The sequence below is a fragment of the Thermobia domestica genome, chromosome 2 (assembly GCF_964235325.1).
Source record: "Thermobia domestica chromosome 2, izTheDome1.hap1.1, whole genome shotgun sequence".
Classification (NCBI taxonomy): Eukaryota; Metazoa; Arthropoda; class Insecta; order Zygentoma; family Lepismatidae; genus Thermobia; species Thermobia domestica.
This window is the reverse complement of record NC_137455.1, coordinates 300,826,951-300,852,070: the sequence shown is the minus strand read 5'-3', so window position 1 is coordinate 300,852,070 and position 25,120 is coordinate 300,826,951. Positions and strand designations below refer to the sequence as shown.

General features: G+C 35.3%; 1 protein-coding gene across 1 annotated transcript in view; it reads right to left on the bottom strand.

The window, feature by feature from the left end:
- LOC145679466 (uncharacterized) overlaps window positions 1-25,120 on the bottom strand; it is a 312,009-nt gene that overhangs the window by 110,104 nt on the left and 176,785 nt on the right. Inside the window, exons 13-16 of the mRNA XM_081750046.1 lie at window positions 22,646-22,800; window positions 20,209-20,297; window positions 12,518-12,642; window positions 1,779-1,910 (exon numbers count right to left, since the gene is read on the bottom strand). Coding sequence (XP_081606172.1) covers window positions 1,779-1,910; window positions 12,518-12,642; window positions 20,209-20,297; window positions 22,646-22,800 — 501 coding nt within the window. The remainder of the gene's footprint in view (window positions 1-1,778; window positions 1,911-12,517; window positions 12,643-20,208; window positions 20,298-22,645; window positions 22,801-25,120) is intronic.

Below are 25,120 nucleotides of genomic sequence, written 5' to 3'. Positions count from 1 at the left end.
CCCTTAATTTTAAATAGAGTTTAAGTACTGAATTTAATGTCCCCAACTTAGAGGAATCCTTGCATTCGGCACTTTCTAAATAAAGAAACGGAAATTTGGATAATACGAAAATGACCCATCATTTCCCTCTTAGGAGCGGAATTTTTCAAAACACTGATACATTATCACCGTATTTTTGATTGAGAGTCTATACGTTAAATTTCATATCTTCAGCTAAAGCAAGTCTTTGTATGGGCATTTTCTGAATGAAGAAAGGAAAATATTGATATAACCCTCTTCTCCCCCTCCTGACTTACACATGTTGCCAAATCTCTCATAGACACCAATCAGGATATGCAAACTCCATATTAAAATAACAACTTTTTTCTTCGGTTGTTTCTCGTTCGTATACAAGAAAAAAAAATTCGATTTCTTGTTAGATGCCTCACTTAGAGTAGTCGCTAACGTTCTCTCCTTCGATGCGAGCGGTCCCGGATTCACTTCCCGGTGAGGACAATCGGTCGAAAAAGTGTAAAATGCTTTTTCAGGCCAGCCATCCTGAATGAGGATTTCCTCATTCACACCAGGCAAATGCCTGGGTGGTACCTACCTTATAGGTCCCAGGCCGCTTCCTTTCTTCTCCAATCCTTTCTTCCTTCCCTTTCCCCGGTTCGTGTGCTCGCCGAGGGATGTCATCCCTGAAATGTGACGGGCTAAATGGCCATAGATGCCGAAAGCCCGGAAATCTAAATCCTAAATCGATTTTTTGTTTATTATTTTTTTCTTCGTATTAATTGGGAAGGCACGTAACCTGAGCGTACATTCCAAAGCTGTTCCTGTTCGTGAGATACACTATTCATGCAAAAAACTTTTAAATCCTCCATTACCTCTCTTAGGATAAGCACTATTTCCAAAATTTCTTCCTTTTTTTGTGACAAAATGCATTTTTTCTTCTAATTTCACGTTATATCTACAGTAGTATGGCCTGGCAGATAATGAGTCACTCACTTCTATTCTTTTGTATAATAGTGTAACTCAAGTACCACCACATTTGATCTGTTTCATCTGCTTGAGCTGTTAAGTGTTGCTTTACCGTTGGTGCGAGCAAGACTATGGAACATGTGCAAAGTACAGTAGTTCAATTACGTGCAAAACACTTGATAACTATCGAACGAGAAATACGCTAAATCACTAAGCGCGTCTGCACAACACACCGAAAGACTTGTTTAATAATTATTTTATTTGATAATTTTAAGCTTAACAATTATATTCGCTTAATGAAGTTACTTTTTTAAACTTTCATTTTGGCTGAAAATGTATTATATGGAACTTACAACAAAAGGTAATAACAGAAAACATTTATAAAGAATTGCGATATTTTTTAGTTTAACATTTTGCATTATTGCTTGTAGTACCGGCTTCCGCAGTGCAGGGGAATCCAAGAAAACAAAGACCCCATTTCCGACTCTACAGGAATACAGACATCTATCACCGTTACTTTTACCGTTTTACGTTCTATGACTATACTCTGTAGCCTAAAGAAAACGGATGGGTAGTGAAAATGAATGATTGTAAATGAATTGGTGGTATTATTGGCTCAAACTGTGGTATCAGTTAAAATATCATCAGAAAATCCAACTTCGTCGATGAAGATATGAACTTCTACTAGAAGTTCCCATAATTTAAAGTCTATACTACAATATTAGTTTTACAGTTAATGTTTGATCATGTGTCTGTGTTACCCACTACATAATTACAAACTTCAACTTCTACTACTGATTTTAAAATTTCATACTTACCACATTCATTGACCTGCGAGTTTGGAAGTTGTGAAACATCCTTTCGATCTTCTTGCCATCTTCTTACAACTTCTCGCCAATTTTTAGGAAATCCATAGCAAAATTCCTCGCTAACGTATTCTGGTAAAGCGTCTACAAACAGAAAAGCAAAAAAGTAAACTTAAATTTATTATAAGAATTTTTTATAGTTAACAATATACTTCAAAATTTTCGTTTGTATTTAAGTGCATTTAACAAGAATTTGGTATAAAAAACGCGTACTTCCATATTTCACTCTACTTACAAAGGGATATGAAATCATTTCATAAACAAGGTTATTATTATTATTATTATTATTATTATTATTATTATTATTATTATTATTATTATTATTATTATTATTATTATTATTATTATTATTATTATTATTATTATATAGGGAGATACGAAAACTTTACGGTTCATTTACTGAACATCATGTCTAAGGGTTCCGATCGAAGAAGATAGATCCTACTTCATTTGTTTACAACGGGTCCAATACAACAGTTTCATTTAGTTATTTTCATTTTGATTTTATTTGTTTATTTATTTATTTACAAGCAATTATGGAAAGTTGGAAACAGGAGATGGAGTAGAGGGATAGAAAATTAGAATCTCACACACAAAACTCACATACATGAAGCGAGTAGTGGCGAGGCGTGTCATTTTAGAATAGTTTATCGAATGTCAGGTTGTTTATTGAATGGGGGAATAGGACGTCGTAATACTTATCCACGGCAGTGGCAATGTCATTGTCCTTTCAAGTTAGGAGCTAAATACTATAACACTAGTGATGCTAGGAATTGTTGAAGCAAGAGGATTTGTTTTGATTTAAAATTTTCACCGCCTTACCTTTTACGAGTTTCACTATCTTTCGTAGAAAAAATGAAGCATTTCTACGATCCCGCGAAACGTATTTTGTTAAAGAGGAGAAGTAATGCACTCCCTTGTTATTGACTGATTTTAATTCCAAGAGGAAGAATGATTGGGACATCTATGAAAAATACATACAATGTTCCACCATTTTTTTTTTCTTAAACGAAAATTAACGTGGAATGTGTTTTTACATGGGAAGAAGTAATTTTTTTTTTCTCCTAAGAACGTCAATCTCAAGCTGTGGGAATGATTGAGAAGACCACGATCGAATGACTTTACTGAAATTTTTCGAAAATTGTTTACAGAAGAAAACGTTGAACTTCGGGGAAATTTATTTCTATTTAGTAGTTTATCCTTCACTGATTTCAATTGCAAACAATGAAAATAGTTGGAATGCTCTATATAAAATACACTATATTTTATCCAAATCGAATAATTTTCACGTAATTATACAGTAAAATTGTTTTGTGCGTATATATGCAAAATTGCAACGTAGTGTGGATTTACTCCTTCTTTCGCCTTATTCTTGATTGATTGTAACCTCAAACAATAGTTATTTCGGTTTAAGTTGTAAGAAGGTACGTAGAAGTTCATTAAAAATCGGATTCCACAAACGAGAGATATCGTGGTACAAACAACACACAAGTGCCGGAAGAATCGAATGGTAGAAGCTCGCTACGATCGGTTCAATAAATCTTACGACAGAAAACAAATTGATTGATTGGTTAAAAGGTCAATATGGACATCAGCCCTGATTAATTTCTATTCACTCTGTAACTAAATACAACAAATTGGCTTAAGTAGATTACAAAGAAAAATAGATTTAATTAATTTTGAAATCTTCGCTCTTTACCACAACTTTCCTCCTCATGGATATACCCTAAGATAGCTTATGACTGTGACATCTTCTAACATACGATGTTTCATCTAACATAACTGAAACAAAATCTGTTTATTCAATTTCTTTTAAAAAATGTTCCACTAATTTTTCGAATTATACTATTTTCTATATCGCTGGATGTCCCTTTAAGTTTAAACGCAATTTTAACATGTTCTTGTCATACAGGACTCTACAACTCTAAATGATTCAGTATCTATGTAATACCACGTATTTAAAGACTGAGCCCATTAATCCTAGGCGTGAAATCAAGCTCTTCGGTTACCAAGGATGGTTTGCGTCTACGCACCGCAGAATTTGCGTTTCAGTAGAGTACGTATATAATTGCTTGCTCCATCGTGCGTTGTATTGCAATCAATGAATTTTCCAAAGACTGAAACGTAATGTGGAACCCAATCTACAACGCATTAGAAATGACTGTCTAATTTTTCATGAGCTTTGACAGATTTTGTAAATCCAGTTAAAATGACACAATCCGCCCACGGTTAGCCCTAGACAATTTGCCGCTCAGTGTAACTAATAGCCCTCCTTCTCTAGAAAACAATATTAAAAAACAATCCTAATATGAAGCATGCAACTCTATCGTAAATTTAGTAGCGTTAATGAAAATATAGAACCCACTAAATAACAATAATATTAAACTTCATTTCACACGTATAAAGGGGGCGTAGAAAATCAGTTCCTGGTCTTTCCAATATATTGGTATCATTTAAAGACGAATTTCACCGTGCGAGATCAGTATAAATTTCAAATACGTTATTTAATTTTTGTGGGTTTGCCCTCACTGACATTAGTATTCTAGCGATTTCAATATTGCTGGGTACACTATTAGAAGTACTTAGCATGACTTCATTTTCGGCAGTTTTACGTATTACATTGCATTATCGTGTGTTACGTTTCCTTCCCCGTTCTTTTCAGACTTCCTTTTTCAATATGCGATATCAGATATTACCTTTCCTTAGCATGTTACGAAGTTAAAATATCTGTGCCTATTAATTGTATTTTGTCACATAAATGTTTTAATTGGAGATTACTGCACCACTATGATGTGCATAATATGGAAAGACACAACACTAGAACATTTTTTATCACCTTATTACACACTGTAAGCCTATATTCAGTAACGGCGATAATGGCCGAGCAGACCCTGCGATGAGGAAACCCCCGAGACTCAAAGGCCCTCTCCAGTTATGAAACTCGTTTCTCATATGGTTTGTTCTGCGGAGGAAAAGTGTAGAAGCAGTTTGGACGCCACTGCCTACAAGAAGATCTACTTGATCGGATCCTCTCCAACTAACAACAAAATCTATATAACTGAAGCAATCAGCAGTTCACAGGGGATCAAATTCATTACAATGTCATATATTAATTAAAGGTAATTCAATTTAAAATCTGACCATGGCAAGTCATTTTTAAAAAAATAGTAGTCTTACAGTTTCGGAAAGCTATCATTGCCTTCATCAGGCACATTATGTGATGAAGACAATGATTCGTTCCGAAACCGTAAAACTATTAAGGGATTTGCTTTGGTCAGATTTTACTTTTATTTGAGGCAAAGTAGTTCCAAAGCTAGAATGAATGGCATTGAGATAATTCTTTAATATGCAAATTTCATATATATCGCCAACAGTGGCGTATTTAGGATTTTGTTTCGGGGAGGGGCAATTGCCCACCTGAATTTGAGAATTAAATATATTTTAACCGACTGTCTAGTAATATACTAGGAAAAAACGGGAAACTCGTACGTCAGTGGAGGATCTTACCCCCCCCCCCCCTTCCCCAGGCTAATCTGAAATGACGCTTCTGCAAATGCACGTTGAATATTTGTAATCTCGTTTTAACTTAAATGATTTCATTTTAGAAAAAAAGTGGATATATTCAGTTCTATCTGTGTACGATTTTACCTGAAAGAAAATGTTGAGACAAGTTGTAGCTGAAATATACTGATTACAGTTTTAATGGCAAGAATTGCAGACTGGTAAATCTTATGTGATATGATACAAAAATTTAGCAGTAAATCTAACTTTTTATTCTATTCATAGAAGAAAAAGAAAACATCATCTTGGTCTACCTAATTTCCCGGGCTACTTATTCCCCCATCTTGATTGTCTTTAATTCAAATATTTACCTTTCTTTATAACTAAACGATGTAAATTTTCCTTTGCTATAATAACTGAAGTTCCGTTATGTTGTTATCCATGCAAGCTGGTGTGGAACACCAGTTTCGCTTCTCACCTCCTATTAATTTTTGTGTTACTGATTACGGCCGACCTGAATCACAACTAATAACGGTCGAAAGTATGATAGGAGAAACGAAAGAAAAGTAACAACTAAGAAAAAGAAAAAGAAAAGTATAATGGACGAAAGAAATAAAAAGAACGCAGTTCTTACATGAAACAAAATTTGACAAACACAGTATTATTTCTGAACAAAAAGCATAAGAAATGATAGGAATAATGCGAAAACTAACAAATTTACTTCGGGGGGTGGCTTGAGACCGATAGTCCCCCTAAATCGCCATTATTCGCCAGTAACAGGCTGTTTGAACTTGAGTAAAGATCACGTGAAGAATGGAATTGGAAATACATTTCTACTCAAGTCTACAACTGACCTGCTTCGTGGTGTAGCGTCGCGTTATATACTAAGAGTGTCTATGCGAACGTAAACTAATGCAACGTAAACATAAATTTTTAATGCAATATGCAAATAAACGGTCAGATTAGTTGTTGTGGTTCATTACTTCAAAAACTGTTTTGGCTCGTTTAGGGTTAAACCAATCAAAATTAACCACAAACAAATATAAAAACACCATGAAATATCAAAAGCTGTCTTATTCTCAAATGAAACTTAAAGTCTTATCAGGATAAATATTTTTATTCGGGAATAATAATAATTACAAAAAAAAGTGAATCGACGAAATTCCTTTAAAAGAGCTCTTTCACCTCAGAGCCCTATTTCTTAAGTCTGTTGATCGTCACTCATCCCAACAGACCCCTACAAATTTATTCAGTCAGACTCCACTGATCCATCACTCCGTCACAGTTTTATCTTACGCCTTTCTCTATCAGGAAAGCCTGACTACAACTATCCGTGAACAAAATTTAGAGTACCATGTTGTCTATGGACACCACTTCTCTTTCTCTAAAGAGACTATCACTCAGGCTTCTCTGGACTTTAAAAAAAAAAAAAAAAAAAAAAAAAAAATCTAAGAGAAACCTTAAAAAGTATTTTTGCCTCTATAGTTAAAAAGTAAAATGTACACAACCTACTTTCTCCTATCTAGAAGCTAATGGAAATCACTAACCTCAATAAGCTATTGTTCAGGCTTATCCCTAGCTAAGCTAAAAAATGTTAACTGTTAACTTGGTCATCAGACCCAAGAAAATAACTCATTCCTTTCTCTAGGTTAGTCCCTAGGCCGATTACTTACGCTAGTTCCTAATAAAAAAAATAGGGAAAAATCTAAAGCCATCACTCAGGCTCCAGAGAAATCATTCATTCTCTGCCTTCGGTCATCACTCAGACCAATCCCTACAAGATGGGAAAGTTATATATACAGTGCGTTCCACGAATAATACTAAGGTCCACCTCCTGAAGAAACCAAGGCAGATAGAAACATGAAACCATTTGGAACCTTCAAGGGACATAAAAGGCAACATTATGCTGAGAAGGAGAATCCCCCACAAGGGGGGCTAAAGGGGGTTACTGGGGGTAACTCAAACATTTTGAATAGCAATCCCCATCGTGTGGTACCTCGTTTGAAAGGTATCACGTGTATTGACCTGTTCTGGAAAGTGCATGTTGAGTGCATGTCCGTAGCCATCCGTAAACTATGATCGAAGAAACATTGCAAACCTGTAAGTAGAGAGTAACATAGTATGATTTGGAACATACCTCATTTATGCAGGAAATGCTCGAAGTGTGCACCGCCCACTTCCTGGCAGTAATGTAAACGTTGGACGAACTCCTCTCGAACACGGGTAAAAGTCATTACCGATATAGAATGACAGGCATCAACTATGCGTTGGCGCAACTCCGCAATGCTGTTCGGCTGCGTGCGGAACACTATAGTCTTCAAATAACCCCAGAGAAAAAAGTCGAGTGGAGCAAGGTCTGGCGAACGGGCTGGCCATTCAATGGTGCCACGACGACCAATCCATCGTCGCGGAAACTCACTATCTAAATAGTCACGTACAAGGCGGTGAAAATGGGCAGGACAGCCGTCATGCTGAAAAACGGGCGGAAACTCTCGAAATTCTTGCGGATTCTCTTCCATTGCCTCGACAATCAATGGTGCAATAAAGTCTTGCAGCAGCGCCAGGTACTTCTCACCCGTTAATATTCCATCGATGAAGAGGGGCCCGATTATGTGATTACCTAAGATACCCGCCCAGACATTCAGCGGCTCTGGGTGTTGAGTGTTGCCTTCACGAAATACATGAGGGTTTGTGTCACACCAATATCGGCAGTTATGCCTGTTGACCTTGTCATTCAAGTAGAACGTACTCTCATCGCTGAAACACACGTTTGTCAGCACAATGGTCCCACGTGCCAATGCCTCACACATCTGCTCACAAAACTCGATACGCATATCGGGATCATTTCACTTAACTCCTGGACCATATTTAGTTTGTATGGATGGAAGGTATGTTTTTTTTAAGATTCTGTATGTCGTTGTGCGTGACACACCACACGTTTGAGCCACAGTTGTTATGGACTGTTGAGGATGCACATTCAGCTCCGCCAACACTTGTATCTGTGTTTCTTCCGTAGCAACACTAGGGTTTCGAGGCTTTGGGGCATTGGTCACACTGCCTGTCGTAAAGAATTTGATTAATAAATGGCGTACAGAAGAAACACTAATTGGGTTGCGCACATTTTGTTCATTGGACAATCGTGCTGTTGCACTGTACGAACGATTCGTAGCACCAAAGAGTAACACAATTTCAATTCTCTGTTCAAGAGACCACATTATGTATGCAATGTAGGATGGTCAAACGCACCAGCACAAACACACGTCTACGTCCTTCAGACCTACTGTTCCGGGTTGTAATGTAGCGCACTATTGGTCGGAAAAGCACATCTGATAGTGGTGCACGAGAAAACAGAGTAGCTTTGCTAAAGTACGTGTGTCCAACACCAAAGCGCCACCACGGGCAACTCGTCGTCATGAACTACATCTCCTCGTCCGTAAGAGTAGCAGTTCGAAAGTAGCGCAATGGTAAAGTGTTGGTTCAGTACACGTGCGGTCCGGGGTTCGAGCCTCGGAGGGTTCAGATTTTTCAATAATATTATCGTACTCTCTTTTCTATCGGTTTCAGTTCAATTTGCATGTTTTGTATTTGCAATACTGTTATAGTGTTAGTTGTGTGGTATGTGTATTGTGCATTCGTTCCGAACTAGACCTACGTTAGACTTTAGAGGTTGTTGTGGACACGGTCTGGTCTCTATACGCCATTACTTTTCCAGCGAGGTACCACACGATGGGGGTTGCTATGTAAAATTTTTGAGTTACCCCCAGTAACCCCCTTTAGCCCCCCTTGTGGGGGATTCTGCTTCTCAGCATAATGTTGCCTTTTAAGTTCCTTGAAGGTTCCAAAAGGTTTCATGTTTCTATCTGCCTTCGTTTCTTCTGGAGACGAGCTTTAGTGTTATTCGTTGAACGCACTTCGACCGTCCTTTACAGATGGCCGCCATGTTGGCTACGGACATGCTAGCGACTTACAATTTTCACAAGTGGTCTTTACTCGTGATTACCTTTCAAACAAGGTACCACACAATGGGGGTTGCTATTTAAAATGTTTGAGTTACCCCCAGTAACCCCCTTTAGCCCTCCTTGTGGGGGATTCTCCTTCTCAGCATAATGTTGCCTTTTATGTCCCTTGAAGGTTCCAAAAGGTTTCATGTTTCTATCTGCCTTCGTTTCTTCAGGAGGTGGACCTTAGTGTTATTCGTGGAACGCACTGTATATATATATATATATATATATATATATATATATATATAGAGAGAGAGAGAGAGAGAGAGAGAGAGAGAGAGGGGGGGGTGATAGGTAACTCCACCGAAAAACTTTTGGAGGCGGTTTCTTATACGAAATGAAAGAAAAAAGTTGTAATAAACATGGGTCGAACGTCTCCTTTCAGAGTTATGAACTACCGAAAATTCGAAATATCACGTTTCAAAGCATCCTGGCTTAGAAACTATAGGGCCTATCCCAAGCGGTTTAAGGAATTACACAGGAACTGGTATACGCTCTATCTAAATGTCCATGTTTCAGAATTCACCGGTACCAGCGAAACGAACGCACTATTAGTACTTAAAGAGTATCACTATATTTCAATTTCCTTTTCACAGTTCCTTTCACCGATAACGAAGATGGTAAAACGTGGATATTTAGATAGAGTACATACTAGTTACTCTGTAATTCCTTAAACCGCTTAGGATAGGTCCTATAGTTTCTAAGTTAGGGAGTTTTGAAAAATGATTTTTCGAATTTTCAATGGATCATAACTCTGAAACGAGGTATTTTTCGGCCCATGTTTATTAGAACTTTTTTCTTGCATTTCGTATAAGGAATCGCCTCCCAAAGTTTGTCGGTGGAGTTACCTACCACCCTGTATATAAAATCAAAAGCGAAGCAGGACATTTCAACAACGCTGAACGACTCTAAGAGCCATAGACATCCAACCTCATGAATGCACTGAAAAGCTTCTCTTTTATATAGTTTGGAACCCTTCTCGTTTCAATTTTACATTTTTATTTTCGCTTTTAAAATCCGCAAAAAAAATATTGAATTTGAACAACCGTCCAAAGCCTCTGGAAATTTTCATCGATTCAGTATAACAAAAACTATACAGGCATGTAAGAAACAATATTCATGATAAAATTTTAAAATGCATAACACACAAATATGTATATATGTAATTAAATATATGTCTGGGTAGACTTATTAGTAACAATGATTTTATACACATTTACACTAATCCTTTAATTTATTCAAAAAGAAAAACACAGTAAGGGTAGAACACTCGTCCTTACATAGTACATTTAACTAGCATTACCATGAAGTCAGATTCAAGCAAAAGATTTCATTCAAACTAACTAATCGAATTCACAGTTTACGCGGTCCTAAAATTTTCAATTTCACGGTCGAAAAGTTTATATAAATAGCTTTAACTGAGCACATAACGACAATACAAACAGCCTGATGCATGTCCAACGCGTGGGTTGGAGCTAAGACATGGCGCGATGTTTGGTACGATGCAATCCAATAATTAAACTTGGCCTCGTTCAGCCTTACGATGTCAACTGTACTTACAAGCAACAGAAAAATAAAAATTTTAAAAATCTATCTTTTATTTTGTTCTGTTAAATTTTTTCTATTTATTTGAAACTTTTCTAGATTTTCAATGTTTACTAACGAAACTCATGACTTAGTCCAGCTTTTTTTTTCCCGGTGTACGAAATTCATGGCTTATTCACGATTTTCGTGGGCAGGTGGGCACCCTGGTTCTCATAATATATTTCATATATTCCGATTTTGTATATTCTAAGGCAATTTTTGCTTTCCTGACCCCCAAACTTATCGCCCCGTGAAAATGCACACGTGTTGTACATACAGCGAATTTAAATCCACCCAAAGAAAAGAAAAGAAAAAAAAAACAGTAAAAATCAAAAGTCAAGGACTCTTGAAAACAGTTTTGCCAAACACTCAATAACACAACACCCATTGTGAAATTTATGATTAGAAACGGTAAAATACTTTGTATATAGAATAGGATCTATTTGTTTCAGTAACTAACTGTGAAATTTAGTAGGGTCGGATAGGAGTAGAGTCTCAAAAAATAACGAGTATGTAAATCTGCAATCACACCACAACTACAAGTAATTATAATTAGTAAGTATCATATCGATTTTTACAAACTCAAATGCAAATTTTCCGTTGCATAATTCAAACATATGTAATAATAAGCCTCACGCCACTTTGAACTGTCTTAAGCTTTTCTTCAAGCATAAGAGAATCAAATGATTCCTGTTCAACTGAACAATCTTTTCCGGATTTCTCATAGTAATTTTATTTATTATTAACATTTATTGAGTAGACTTATCGTAACACTAACGACTCTATCGTTAACAATTAGTAATCATTAACGACAAGACAGCGGTAAGCAAGGGTGCACTATCTACACACATGTCCCTTTGCGTTTAAGGGTAATTTTCACGTGCATGATTGAGGACAAGAGTCGAACGCTACGGAACACAACCGAGATTCCCTAGATTCCGAGATGAGTAAGCAGCTGTAAGGACTGCAGTTAAAAAGGAACTCCGCAAGCGAGAGAATAGGTGGATTTTCGATTCGCCACACCTTGGGAAATCCTTTGAGTATTTCTAGCTGTTCTTTGCAATTTTTTAACTAATTTCGCACAAATACATATACATTTTAATTGATGTTTCAGTTCTTGTGTACATTCTAACTGATCTCTAAAATATAATATTTTTATTATTTTGTTTTGTCATTGCTGCATCTCTCGATGACCGGAGGCTTTGCTACTGGCTCTGAGTAATTTCTTCGTTGCATAGACATTCGTTTGCACATCGTCAATTATTACTCTAAAAAAGCAGATCTTGGTAGAGATGATATTGCATATAAAAACCTTCAATTTTCCTATTTCTGGTAATTTCCCATAGGACATTTATTTTACTATCGTAAATTTATCAAATATTTGCTTGAAAGAGCTGTCAAGTGTAATAATAATAATAATAATAAACAATTTTAAATGTGATATTGAAAGTAATTTTCTTTTAAAAATTAAAATTTGTGACCAGTTTTCCAAGTTACAAGGTGGTAAATTGTTATTACCACAATTACTCACAATTTTACTACTATCTACATTATTATATTACCTAAGGCTTATAGGAATGCATTTATTTTAAACATAATACATACCGAAAGGATCACTTATAATCCCTGACAACTGGTATTTTACTAATTTTGATGAAACGAGGGTTTCGCTCAGCCTCTCAGTTATCTCTGACGTTACCCAGTCTTCCGACACAACCGACCAATCTGGACTGGAAATTTACATACAACAGTTATAAATAGTGATAAGAAAAGAAGATACACCGAAACATGTTAGCTTGACCTTATTTCTATGGAATCTACAATGTACACCACCTAATGTATCCATTAAAATTTTTATACTAAAATTGAACAGTAATTATTAATGGAAGGTTAATTCTCAACCACCCTGCATAAGTTATTACTAGAGACCGAATGTTCAGGCATGAAAAAACATGAAATATGAAAAATAAACATGAAAACACGAAAAATAGATACTTATAGTTCAAGAAATATACAGTAAAATAGACACTAAAATCTAAAACAAAAAAAAATGAAGATAGATATTAATGACGTAAAGAAAACAACTGAAATTGGTTATGCGCAATGTCTAGATAAGCTAGGCTAGAAATATTGTTCATTGTTTGTGGAGTACTTCTTTTGAAAGGAAGAAGCATGACATGTTTTCCTACTGCATTTTATCCCTTCTTGCAGTAATCCTAAGTTTCACAGAACTTTACACGCAACAGTTCGAAGAAATAAATAATTGGTCACCTGTCGAATGAATACTTAAATAATTAATAATGTTTTAATTTTTGCACATTTTGGTAGTCCACCAAAAGGATTCGTTAATTGCTCTTACATATGATACCGAGACATTAGTTCAACTAATAATTATGTCTTTGATCGTATTTAGAAAAATATATATATTTTTACAGATGTAGTCGGAGCATACTTTAGAAGCACGCAATACAAAGAATAGGAATCATTAGGCATTTAAGCAATGATTGGGCAATATACAGCGAAATAAGCAAAAAATATTTTTGCTGAAATTGAAGTTTTGATCATTCATATGAATTTCAGCAATTTCATTTTTACCATATCTCTAACATTAAGATACGGACACTATGCAAACATTTGGTCTTTACATTTGATATTGTTTTACATGATATATTGATTGAAAAATTACAGTATTATGGGGTGAGAGGAATTGAGCTGTTAGTGATCAGATTGTATTTAGGAAGTAGAAAACAGGTAGTGTGTATACAAAACAGTCAAGTATTCTTGACATAATAACAGAAGTACCACATGGAAGCGTTATTGGACCCTTTCTTTTTCTGATATACATTAACGGTCTACCTAATTACTTGTTAGAAAACACTGTTATGTATGCCGATGATACGTCATCTATAACAAAAGACAATAACATTAACACAATACAAACAAAAAATAATGAAGAAATAAATAAATATGCCACTTGGCTGTTTCACAATAAATTAAAATTGAGTCATAATAAAAGAGAAACGTTATCTTTTATCTCGGTAGTTCCATGATTGACCCAGATGTTCCTCAGTTAATCTAATAGAAATACACTTAGATGCGAAATTAAACTTGATGTGCATACTGTACAACTACGTAAACAATTATCAAAAGCAGTGTATGTATTACGAAATTAAAGATGTCTATAAGTAAAAATTTATTAATCACTGCATATTATATATACTTCCATTCTCATTTGACATACAGCATTTTATTATAAGGTAATTCTTCCAGAGCACAAATGTATTTTAATGGCAAATAAAAGCTACAAGAATACTAACAAGAAGTCCAGAGAGAGAATTTTGTAGACTTTTTAAAAAAAAATATTTTGAAATATTGACCATTTCCTCCATGTATATACTAAACTGCCTTATGTATGTATGTATAAAAAAAAACTGTGTAGATCAGTGTTTCTTTCAGAAACAATTTTCCGGGGGAAACACTTGGTATTCCGGGGGGCACTGCTGATACTATTCTATTTATTATTATATTATAGACGTATTATTTTGGTCTCCAGGGGTCACTCTTAGGGCTCCGGGGAGGGCAATACTCCCCCAAAAAAACAGGTCTGGAAGAAACACTGGTGTAGATTATGTTCTTGGAGTATTCTTTGCTCACACAATACTAGGTACAAAAATGAAATCGATCTTCCCTAAGTTAGACTGAGCAAAACCCAAAATGGAATTATCATCTTCATTCAATATTTCCAAAATTAATTATGTGTCTATTTTAAAAATAATTTCTGTACTTAAATTTGTTACATTTTTTGCTACAATTGAAGGGAGTAACAAACTCTCCTGTTATATTTACAGTATATTTTTCATTACAATAAGAATAATAGGTGTTTTATTGAACTCTTTCTTCTATGTTTGTGTTAAAGGTGATTCATTACTTTTTTTAAGGCTAAACTGCCGCAGATGGCGACCCCGGATAAGACTCACATTAATCTGTTTTCAACGTTGTATTACAACTTATCTATTCTTACTTTCATATATCTTACATACAATTATCTCTGTTTCATTTCTGACCCTCACTATTCACTATTAATCACAAATATTTCTTACTTTCATGCTTCTTTTGCTCTTTCCTATATCCGTATGCATCAATATAAGTATTACTACGCAAAATTAGTACGTTGGAACTATTAAATGTTTGCAAACTACATACTACTTATAAGTGACTAAAACAATGAGGCCGATTAAATATTGTGTCTTCCCGAGTGTGACATAATGTCATGTGGTATTTAGTCCACTTTGCACACACAACTTAATTGATAAAAAATGTTATTTACTTACATTATGAAACATAGATCAACGAGCGTCAGCGAACGAAGAGGACTAGAAGCCCCGCAGAGCTCGTTTTGTTCCACTTTGATCTCATGATAATACGATGTGACATTACGTCACGCTCGTGTGGTACAACTTCAATGTAACTCTAATCTCACCGTTTCTCACCATTACAGCAGCATACACACCATAAGTTAGTTAATAACATAATTGGTTTGAAACAATGTCAGATTACTCTACTGGCTCCTTACTTTATATCGCATCAATCCGCGAACACATACAGTTCACAATTTAACTTGTGTTTTCTCCTTGATCACTCTACAAGTGATGATCTTTCTAAAGTCTGTTACTCTCATTCTTATATGTGTGTGTGTGTTTGATATTTGTTTGGCTTCTTTCTTTAACGTTCTTATGAATTTTTACCTTCATACATGACAGGATTTGTTATATATCTATATCTATCTATCTATCTATCTATATATATATATATATATATATATATATATATATATATATATCGTCACATGAGAATCAGAGGAACGTAATTCTATTTTCATAGGTTTACAGGAGAGAGGAAAATAAGTGTTTTCAAAAGAAAAATTTGAAAAATAATAAGATGGTAAAAATATTATTGAATAGTAATCAAGGCATTACAAAATGGATATCAACACTACACAAATGACAGGATAGCTAATTAAAATAGTAATTCAGTTTCGTGCTACACACTATTGAAATGAGATACGTTCCTCTGATTCTGAGCAAATTGTTTTAAAGGAATTGTTCTTATGGACATACGTTTAGCAAATTATAATAGCCTTCAGTTTTCTTATTGCGAGCTCTAACTAGAAACACTAAACATTGTCATGTAAATGTTAAAATAGCACCACTAAACACTAAAATAACATTTAATCATCATCATCATCACTACCACAGCGATGCACGCGCTGCAGAAATGGCCTGGGTCAAGGAAAATTTACCCATGACCCACTGGCCCACCACTCATTGTGACTCACGACTCGCTTCACCTACTTTGACCCATCATGATCCACTCTGACCCACCACCAACCATGATTCATACTGACCCACCACCCACTGAAACCCATAGTCATCAACTCTGACCCATGACCCACGCCCTCCTCTCCTGACTAAAGAGTTTACATCTGTAATAGAAAAGGCTATGAAATTATTACTTATCGCGGTTTGAATCTTTACGGTCAATCGCTCAAGCATCACTGTTACAATACCGGTGGATCTGACCTTTACGATATAAAATGGTAAATTGTTTGTCATGGGCCAAATTACGATGAATTTCAATTTAATTAACATATATAATTATTTCCTTGTTGAATTACATGTACTTTTCAATGGAAAATAGGATGAAATTTGGAAGTCTCAAAAATCAAGGTAAAATAGGCCAACGTAAAGACAAAAAAAAAAAAAAAAAAAAAAAAAATCCATATAATTAAGCATACCGTACAAACTTAAAATTTCCATATAAATTGTATGTCTATTTTCTCTCAACTCTATGGCTTGATTGCCTTGTGCTCTGAACGCTCCATATAATAAACACAAGCTTCAGCAATTATTATAATAGAAAACAGTTAAAATGCGAAGCACTGTAGTTCTTGTTTCTCAATTCTATTTCAAATGTGGCTGACCCGGACCACTAAACTTAGTTATCCATTTAATAGGTAGATGATATTTCAGATCAGCATACGAAACTGAAGTATTCGTCAATAAATTCTTAGAATTCTGACCAATATTTTAAAAATGATACAAATTTTTCCAGAGTTCAATTCAGGATGTTTATTGCTAAACATTAAGGATAACCAAGAACAGATAAAATAACTTATTAGTTATTAGATAAAAACACTAACTTCCTACCATATAATACTGGATAATTTCGAAAAATATTTCTACATTTCGATAAAATTAATTTTGGAAAACATTTCAAAGGCATATGCTTCCCCTACAGAAAATGCATTTCTCTTACAGAAATCTTGTCTTGTATGAGTTGCGTCTTAAAACTTTGTGAAAATTCAATCACCTTGACCACGATGGATCTATTTACTTTATACAGTCTTAATCCAACTTATTCCAATGGGTATTAGGACATGATTCAATCACTCTTCGGTACTTCAAATATACTTAAGTATCACCAACTTTCAAACTAGGAGGTAAATAATTAAAAGTTTGAAGAAAATAAGCAAATGGATTATAAAACTCAGAAGATAGGATTATCAATAGTTTCCATATATCCTACGCTTAATAGAAATCAATTTAGGTATTCAACTGATTATAATTTCTAATCTATTCCATTTCTTATTCATGGTGTAAACAAAGTGTGCGTGAGGGGTGATTCTACGTATAAAAACATCCAGAAAACGATTTCTATTCAAAAATAAAGAATGACTGGAATCATTGCTGACTTCTTTCGGATCGATTGCCGCATCAGTTCCCCGAAACACTGTCGTTGTTTTAATAATAGAGTGCTTCAAACATGCATGAGCTTTTTGTTGCATGAGCTTTCCTGTTTCCTTTCATGCGTAGAAACACGTAAAGTACAGCCACGTATTTTATTTACAGCCTGAATATTTTCCCATTACTTTTATACGAAATAGTCTTCAAGAATTTCAATAAGAGAGTCATTTTTGTAACACTTTTTAAATGACAACAGTCAGACACATATCCAGAAATTCATTTCGAGGAGGGTTCAAGGCTTTTTTGCGGACGCTCGAATTCAGAATAAATTTTAAAATTATTAAAATTAGAATTTGCGATAAATTTTACACGTTTCGACAATTTTGCGTAAAATTGTAGTACCGTTAAGCCTATATTTAAAAAAATATATATCGGAATTTTAAAGAAGGGGGGCTTGACAGCAGTATCAACCAAATGAAATTATGGTTAACCTAGTTTCGTAATCTCTTTTACCTGTTCCTCCTAGTATTGTCTCCTTTGGATTAGTTGCCCTTCTTTTCCTCTTGGATCTAGGGTTGTCATCATCTGATGTTGATTATAAAGACTCCGGGCCAGCACTAGGTACATAATCATAACTTGAACATGAACTCAAATGATCTTCGTTTACGATACTATTAAATTCAGTGTTCACCCGTTTTCTTGGCGTTATTCAATTCTGTTGTTGATGGTAACGATCCCGGATTAGCACTGGCACATAATTATTAGTCGAACAGGGGGCGCGATGGCTCAGTGGTAGAGCGTTCACCTCCGGTTCTTGGGGTCCCTGGTTCGATCCCAGCTCGCGCCGTGTGGACTTTGTGGTGGACAAACACCGTGCTCGTGGGTTTTCTCGGTTTTTTCCGTTTCCTCCCACTTTCTTCATTCCACCATTTCACTCATCTCTCATCATCCCCGTCTCCTTTAGCTTAACCGGCATAATCGTGGGACGTAAAACTTAAGGATTTAATTTCGTTTTTATTACTCGAACACGAACTCAAAAGATTTTTCTTGTTTTCTGTACCGACTCAAAGTTTTTTTCTCCCGTTTTCTCGGTGTTATTCAATTTGATTAGCTCGAGAACTCTTCTTGCCCTCGAAGTCATTTTGTAATTCATAAACGAATTGTGCGGGACGACGTGTTAGTCAGCAGCCACACTTCATTCGCTACCCTCTTGCTTTTGTCATTCTTCCTGAAGAGCTAAAAAAAAAAAAAAAAAAAAAAAAAAAAAAAAAAAAAAAAAAAAAAACCTACTAAAAAATCAAAAGTCGGCAATAAAAGGCTGTCTAAAAATAACTTGTATTGTCGCGGACTACTACTTGACAAAAATGTAATTTGCACATTTTGCTAGGGAGTAAAAAGTGAATCGACATATCATTTTGCTTATTTAATAATTATTTAATATTTTATTTACTTCTTTTTAAAATAACGAAACAACAGTGTGCTTTCAGTATAAAAAATTACTTATCCCAACTTAAAGCAATGCATTTTTGACTACTAAAACGTATTTTTGAAAATTCATCTGAGTTTTCGAGTCAGACAAACGTATGAGCCAATACGTCTCTTTGGTCCTGAAAATTGAATGACTTCTTTTGAGACAGAAGAACGTATTGACTGTTACGCTCCTTTGGCTCTAAGATAAATTCGTAAATGAGAGATACGTTACTGTCTTTTAACGGCAAGGAGAAGAGCTAGAGTTACGTCGATTTGTCACCAAGTGGGTCTTTCAAAATTATATAGATATATAAAGAAAATGAAAATCCGATTTTTGGAGTTACGTCCCTCTGGTTCTCATATGGTGATATGTTTCTTTTCAGGATAACACTCTTTGCAACTCATAGCCTTATGAAATGAACATTCAAAATCAGCAAAAATCCCAAATAGTATTCTCATCGTGTATTGATAGTTCTTAAATGTAACATATGTATCTTCTTTCAACATTTCAATTTTAACTACTTCAATATTATAGTGTCTAGTTTAGAGAACTGGGTCCTGGGTCACAAGAAAAGTTTTTGAGCACCTCTCTTGTTAATGATGCTCTTTTGGTAGACTAACCATCTCTACTACTAATCTGCGTTCGTTTGCTATAGCTTTTTTCACTACGGTGACCACGAAAGCATTTCCCTTGTGGAAATGTAGTAAAATAGTAAAGATATGTGGTGACCAATTGTTAATATGTACAGTAAATGGTACAATGTAGATGATGTAGTGAGGTAAGATATTTTTAAGACAAAGTTTTTTGGTGCAGAAATTGCTATATTTACAGCTGACAAATATTCAGTGTGTACAATTAAAAGTGGGAGAAATGTACATTGGACAATAGAATGATGATCTTTCAAAGCACTGGAATCCAATTTTTGAAAATAAATATAAACCTTTATTTTCTTTATCAGCAACATAGCTTTTAAACATGCAATTAGCTGCAGGTTCCTAGATCGTTAAAAATTTAGATAATCCAAATAATTTTCTAAAATAAGATCTTAATATCAATGATGAACATCTTTAAACTGCACTTACGTTACTATATTTCCTATTATATAGAGATTCCCTTCAGAATTTAGAAGTGGGCACCAACTTCTTAATATCTTCACAGTTTCTTTTCCAGCCTATTTAAAAGAAGCAGACTTTAGAATAAGGAGTTTTCAGCCGAATACAGGCTTATGAAATAAATTGAAACTAATACACAGTAATCCCTAAATTGAGGAAGAATTTACCAAGACATAAAAGTAATTTCTGCTTACGTCAGAACTGTACAGTGCAGTTAACATCTGCATTCTTTTAGATTGTAATCGGCCATTATAGCGAGACTTTTGTCCACACTATATACGAAAATTATTCTGGCAGCAGAGTCCTCCATATGGGAAGACAAGCCTGAAAAATGTCGGCGGAGGCCGTGAAAAAGAATAAAGCTTTCTTCACTTAACAGTAATTTTCTCAAATTTGAAATCTAGAGATTAAAGTAAATATGAATAGATTTTTAAAATGCGGAGTTATCGAATTTCCGAACAACCTTTTGCCGACAAAAATAAAGTTTAGTCCATTGACAATATAAACATTTACGGACTTTTTAATTGTTACTTAAATTAAGGAAGGTACCCAGGTGATACACGCCAATTTTAATGAAATTTCTACAATAGAAACTACAGACAAAATAAAGAGACTTTTATTTTGTTATATCGTTAACCGTGGGGTTTAATGGGGCAAATCTCCCTCCAACTTTAATATTGCACTCTTTTTTATGACAGCGAAAACTACACAAATACATTTTAGATTTTAATAAAACTTATACAGTGAACACTAGAGACCTATACTTTGTTATATCTGCAACCGTGCGGCTTAAAGGCAAAAGTGTAGAGGGAAAGGAACACAGAAGTTAGATTTATTTAATTCTGATGTTAATATTGCAGGTCGTTCACTTTCTACATGGCTGAAGAGATTAATGTATACACAAGAATGTGTGACACAAGTGGTTTAGCCATAATATAAGTGTATGGTTAGCAACAGATAAAGTGTCAATAACTGTCATATCGTAAGAGTCACTTCACACCATTATATAAATAAATCTGACAACAGTTGTATTCATAACATGAAAACCCATTCTTCTTTATTGTAAATGAACATTAACTTACATAATAGCGATTACTTGAAACAATAAATAATCAATGGTGTTACAATGACATTTACTGTCTTCACAGTTATATGAATTGTGTCAATGTTTCAAGTAACATTTTTGACCAGAGATTCCAAACCAAAGGCAAACATATACTTGGACGATTCGGATCAAGAGTGGATTTCGATTGGAGATGCATAGCAGGAACTTTAGCCCTCCGTGAATCAAAACATATGAAAACTGTGGTGCGATCAGTAGGTTCTACCACACAGTTACACAATTCAACGAATTGTTTCTGCAAGCAGTGAGTTATTTTCGCCCTCATTCATTGTTCTTCAGGGACTTTGGCCCACGAATGAAAGAAACAATGTTCCGTCCTCCAAACGTATATTTTGCTGTACCACGTTCAGGGAAGCTTACCTAGAAATATTTCCGCATATGTCTACAGAATGTATATTTCCCTAACACGAACAGCTCCTACTAGATTCTTGTGAGAGGGATGTGCGAGAACTCACACCAGAGGGAATAACCATGACACAGCTGACGATACCAAAAAGACTCACGAGTCACTTACAACCTTTAGATGTGTACGGTTTCCATTGTGGGAACAGTTTGTATGTAGATTTTCACTGTAATGATGGAGATGCGATATTAAATTGCATGCGCGTAGTGACATTATCAAGTAAAAATCACTTGTGCATAATCAATTTTCTTCTCCACGATTTCAAAGTGTATTTCAACATGAGTAGTACAAATCAGGGCACGCGGTACATCAGCCACCATCATTATTTCAACAAAAACGAAAGAGTAACATGTGACATATGTAGTAAAGTTGGAGTCACAAGATGCGGTTGGTGCAAGCGCTCGTTGTGTTTACAAACTTTTTTTTTTTTTTCCACGAGTATCATTATTGTGTCAATTTCATTCAATAAATCATGGATAATGTTCACAAAGTGTGGAATTGTTTCGTCGTGTAGTTGGCAGGTGTTTTGCCCCTTAAACTCTACGGTTGTCGATATAACAAAATATGGGTCTCTGCATTTTGTCTCTAATGTCCACTGCTAAGTTTCATTAAGATCGCCGTGTATTACCTAAGCACCTTCCCTTGTAAGCAATGTTTATAAAAATCAGAGAGCTAACAATAAGGGGCAGAAATCTATGAGCGGCCTTGCTGGCAGAAAAGAAAATAATATGAGTACGGTGCTCACAATAGGAAGATGCAGAGAGCAAGTATAAAGTAAGAAAGGTTACTTAAAAGAAGAAGAAACAGGTTTAGACCTGATAAACTTCAATTGTTTTCATAAAACAAATTAGATACTGACCTGAAAATATTAATTCAAATACCTGCGTTCTTTTTCTTGTTTTCATTGAAGGCGAAGCTCCTGGCGTTACAGGCTTTCCTGCTGGATTTTGTTTCTGATTAGTTAATAGTCTGCCTCTCGACTTCAACGATTTAACTGCGGGAGCAGGTTTTGGAATTGAATTTGTTTCGACCTTACCTGCAAGATAATTTTTAAAAAGTACTGTAAGCATTTGGAGTTAAAAACTCCATCACATCATGTAAGTAACAAAACTATCATTCATTACCCTATTTGTCCAACAATTTAATTTTTACAACTATAAACTTTTGGGGCAAAATTCTCTCTTTACAACTTTCTCCTCTACTCTGTGATTGTGCTGATGAAAATACAACTCTCAATATTTCATGCGAGTTTCAAATTAATCCAGTAGTTAGGGCTCGAGATAATCATTTTTGACAGTGACAGAAGTAAGTTTCTCACTGTTACGGCCACAGGAGTCCAAGATTAAATAAGGAGGGTCCCAAAAAGTCCATGGAATTAGGAAGAAAAATTAATAATACAGGAACACTTATTATATTTTCAGAAACCAGGTTTATTGGCTATTTCTATATAATCATCGTTCACCTACACACAATTTTGTAGTTTGCAGATTTAGTTAAAAAGAAAATAGTTCTGAAAATCAGAAGGTGTTATATTTTGCAGTTTGGAATGGGCTGCATTGATCATTGATCGTTGTAACATTTGCCAAGCATGTTGAATTTCATCTACGGCAAAAACCAAATATCAGAGGAGGTGAGGTCGGATGAGTAAGGCGATGCGTGCAGAAGCTGAATCCATGAAGCACGAATAAAGTCAGCGGATTGGGTAAACCGGGGTGCTTTCGTGCTGGAGAAGCCAGTCTTGCAAATAATCGCTGAGTTGTTATCCCAAATTGATGAACATTAAGAAGAAGCATTTGGTCGCGTAACTGGAATGTCATCTTTTCCCAGCCATCGAAAGGAATAGCTGCCATGATTCTGTCCGCGCACATCAAAATTGCAAGCATGACATTGGTTGCCGGTTTCTGATGGTTTGGCTCCTTCAGTGGTGTTGCACCTTTTCCAGGTCAGACCATGCTTTGCTGTTTTGTGAGAGCGTCCAATTTGAAAAAAAAAACACGTTTCATTACCCATGACCAGCTTGGTTAAATTCAGGCTTTCATCCCCACGCCTGGTCGTAAAGTTCCTGCAGAAATCTTGCGCGAATTGAAGACGGCGTCCTCTCTTCTATTTTCAGAGCATGTCGCACTCACCTTGATGATTTATTCATATAGTGCAATTCTATTATAAAAATGCTGCACGCTTGTTTTCGAGATCTTCTTTCGCTCAACTAAGTGTTTAAGGTTAATGATTCTTCAGCCACAATTTGGCGAACGGCGTCCATATTTGATGTCGAGGTTCGGCGCTGACTTTCCTCTGCTTCATCCGCTGTGATACAATTTCCGAACCTTTTTTGTACAGTTCTTTGGGATGGTGTATGCTCACTCAGGTGACGCTGAAAATTTGGGCTGCTGATATGCTACTATGAAAATGATACTTCATCGACACTTGCTTCTCTTCATTCAAAAAAAAAAAAAAAATCACTCGTGGACGCATGTCCTCCTTCTTCAGTTGGTTACTAATCTCTTTGATTACTTAGAAACATACAATCTGGAATTGTAATTAGTGACAATCCTACTAATTTTGACTATAATGTACATCAAAATCTTAATAATTGCATGTACCTTTGGAACTAGCGTTCCCAGATCATACGTTTTCCCCGTAAGTTATATGTGTTTCTGGTTTGTTTTACGTTATACGTTTTTATTTTTCTCGTAAAACTTTCTTTTCTAATTTTTCAAATAAAAACAAATACTTTGTCAACACTATCTCGATTATATCGCAGTTTCAATCGATAGTGAAATACTAATGTCAGAAACTGAAGCTACTGTGAGCTGACAGAAACAGAACAACAAGTGGCTGTGAACAGGAGCTTTTGACCGTATAAAAAATAGGCAAGTCTTCATTAAAATAAAATTAAAACAAAACAGACTTATGAATATACCTAGTTGGTTGGATTTGAATTTAGCCTCAGCCTGAGGTTATATGAGACAAGGACCAGCAGCTTAACTTCGGTTCCAAACCTTATCAGCTCCTGCTGAAATTCTATTATACTTTTGTTTGTGTTTTACGTATTGCTATTTTAAATCAAACCGCCCCCATTCCACTTAAATTTGTTGTTTGCTATATATATATATATATATATTTTAAATATCATATATTTTTCGTTCTCTCTCTCTCTCTCTCTAGAAATCTTAAAATCTTGCGTTTCCCTCTCTGAAAAATCTGGAGACTGTTTGGAACTCTCCTCGACGAGGAAAAAGAAAAAAGAAGAAAGCTGAGAGGAGCTGATGGAAAAAAGAGGAGTGATACAAGATCAAGCGCAGTGAATATAACAGTTGTATATTGGTCAAACGGGGGGGGGGGGACTAAAAGAATGG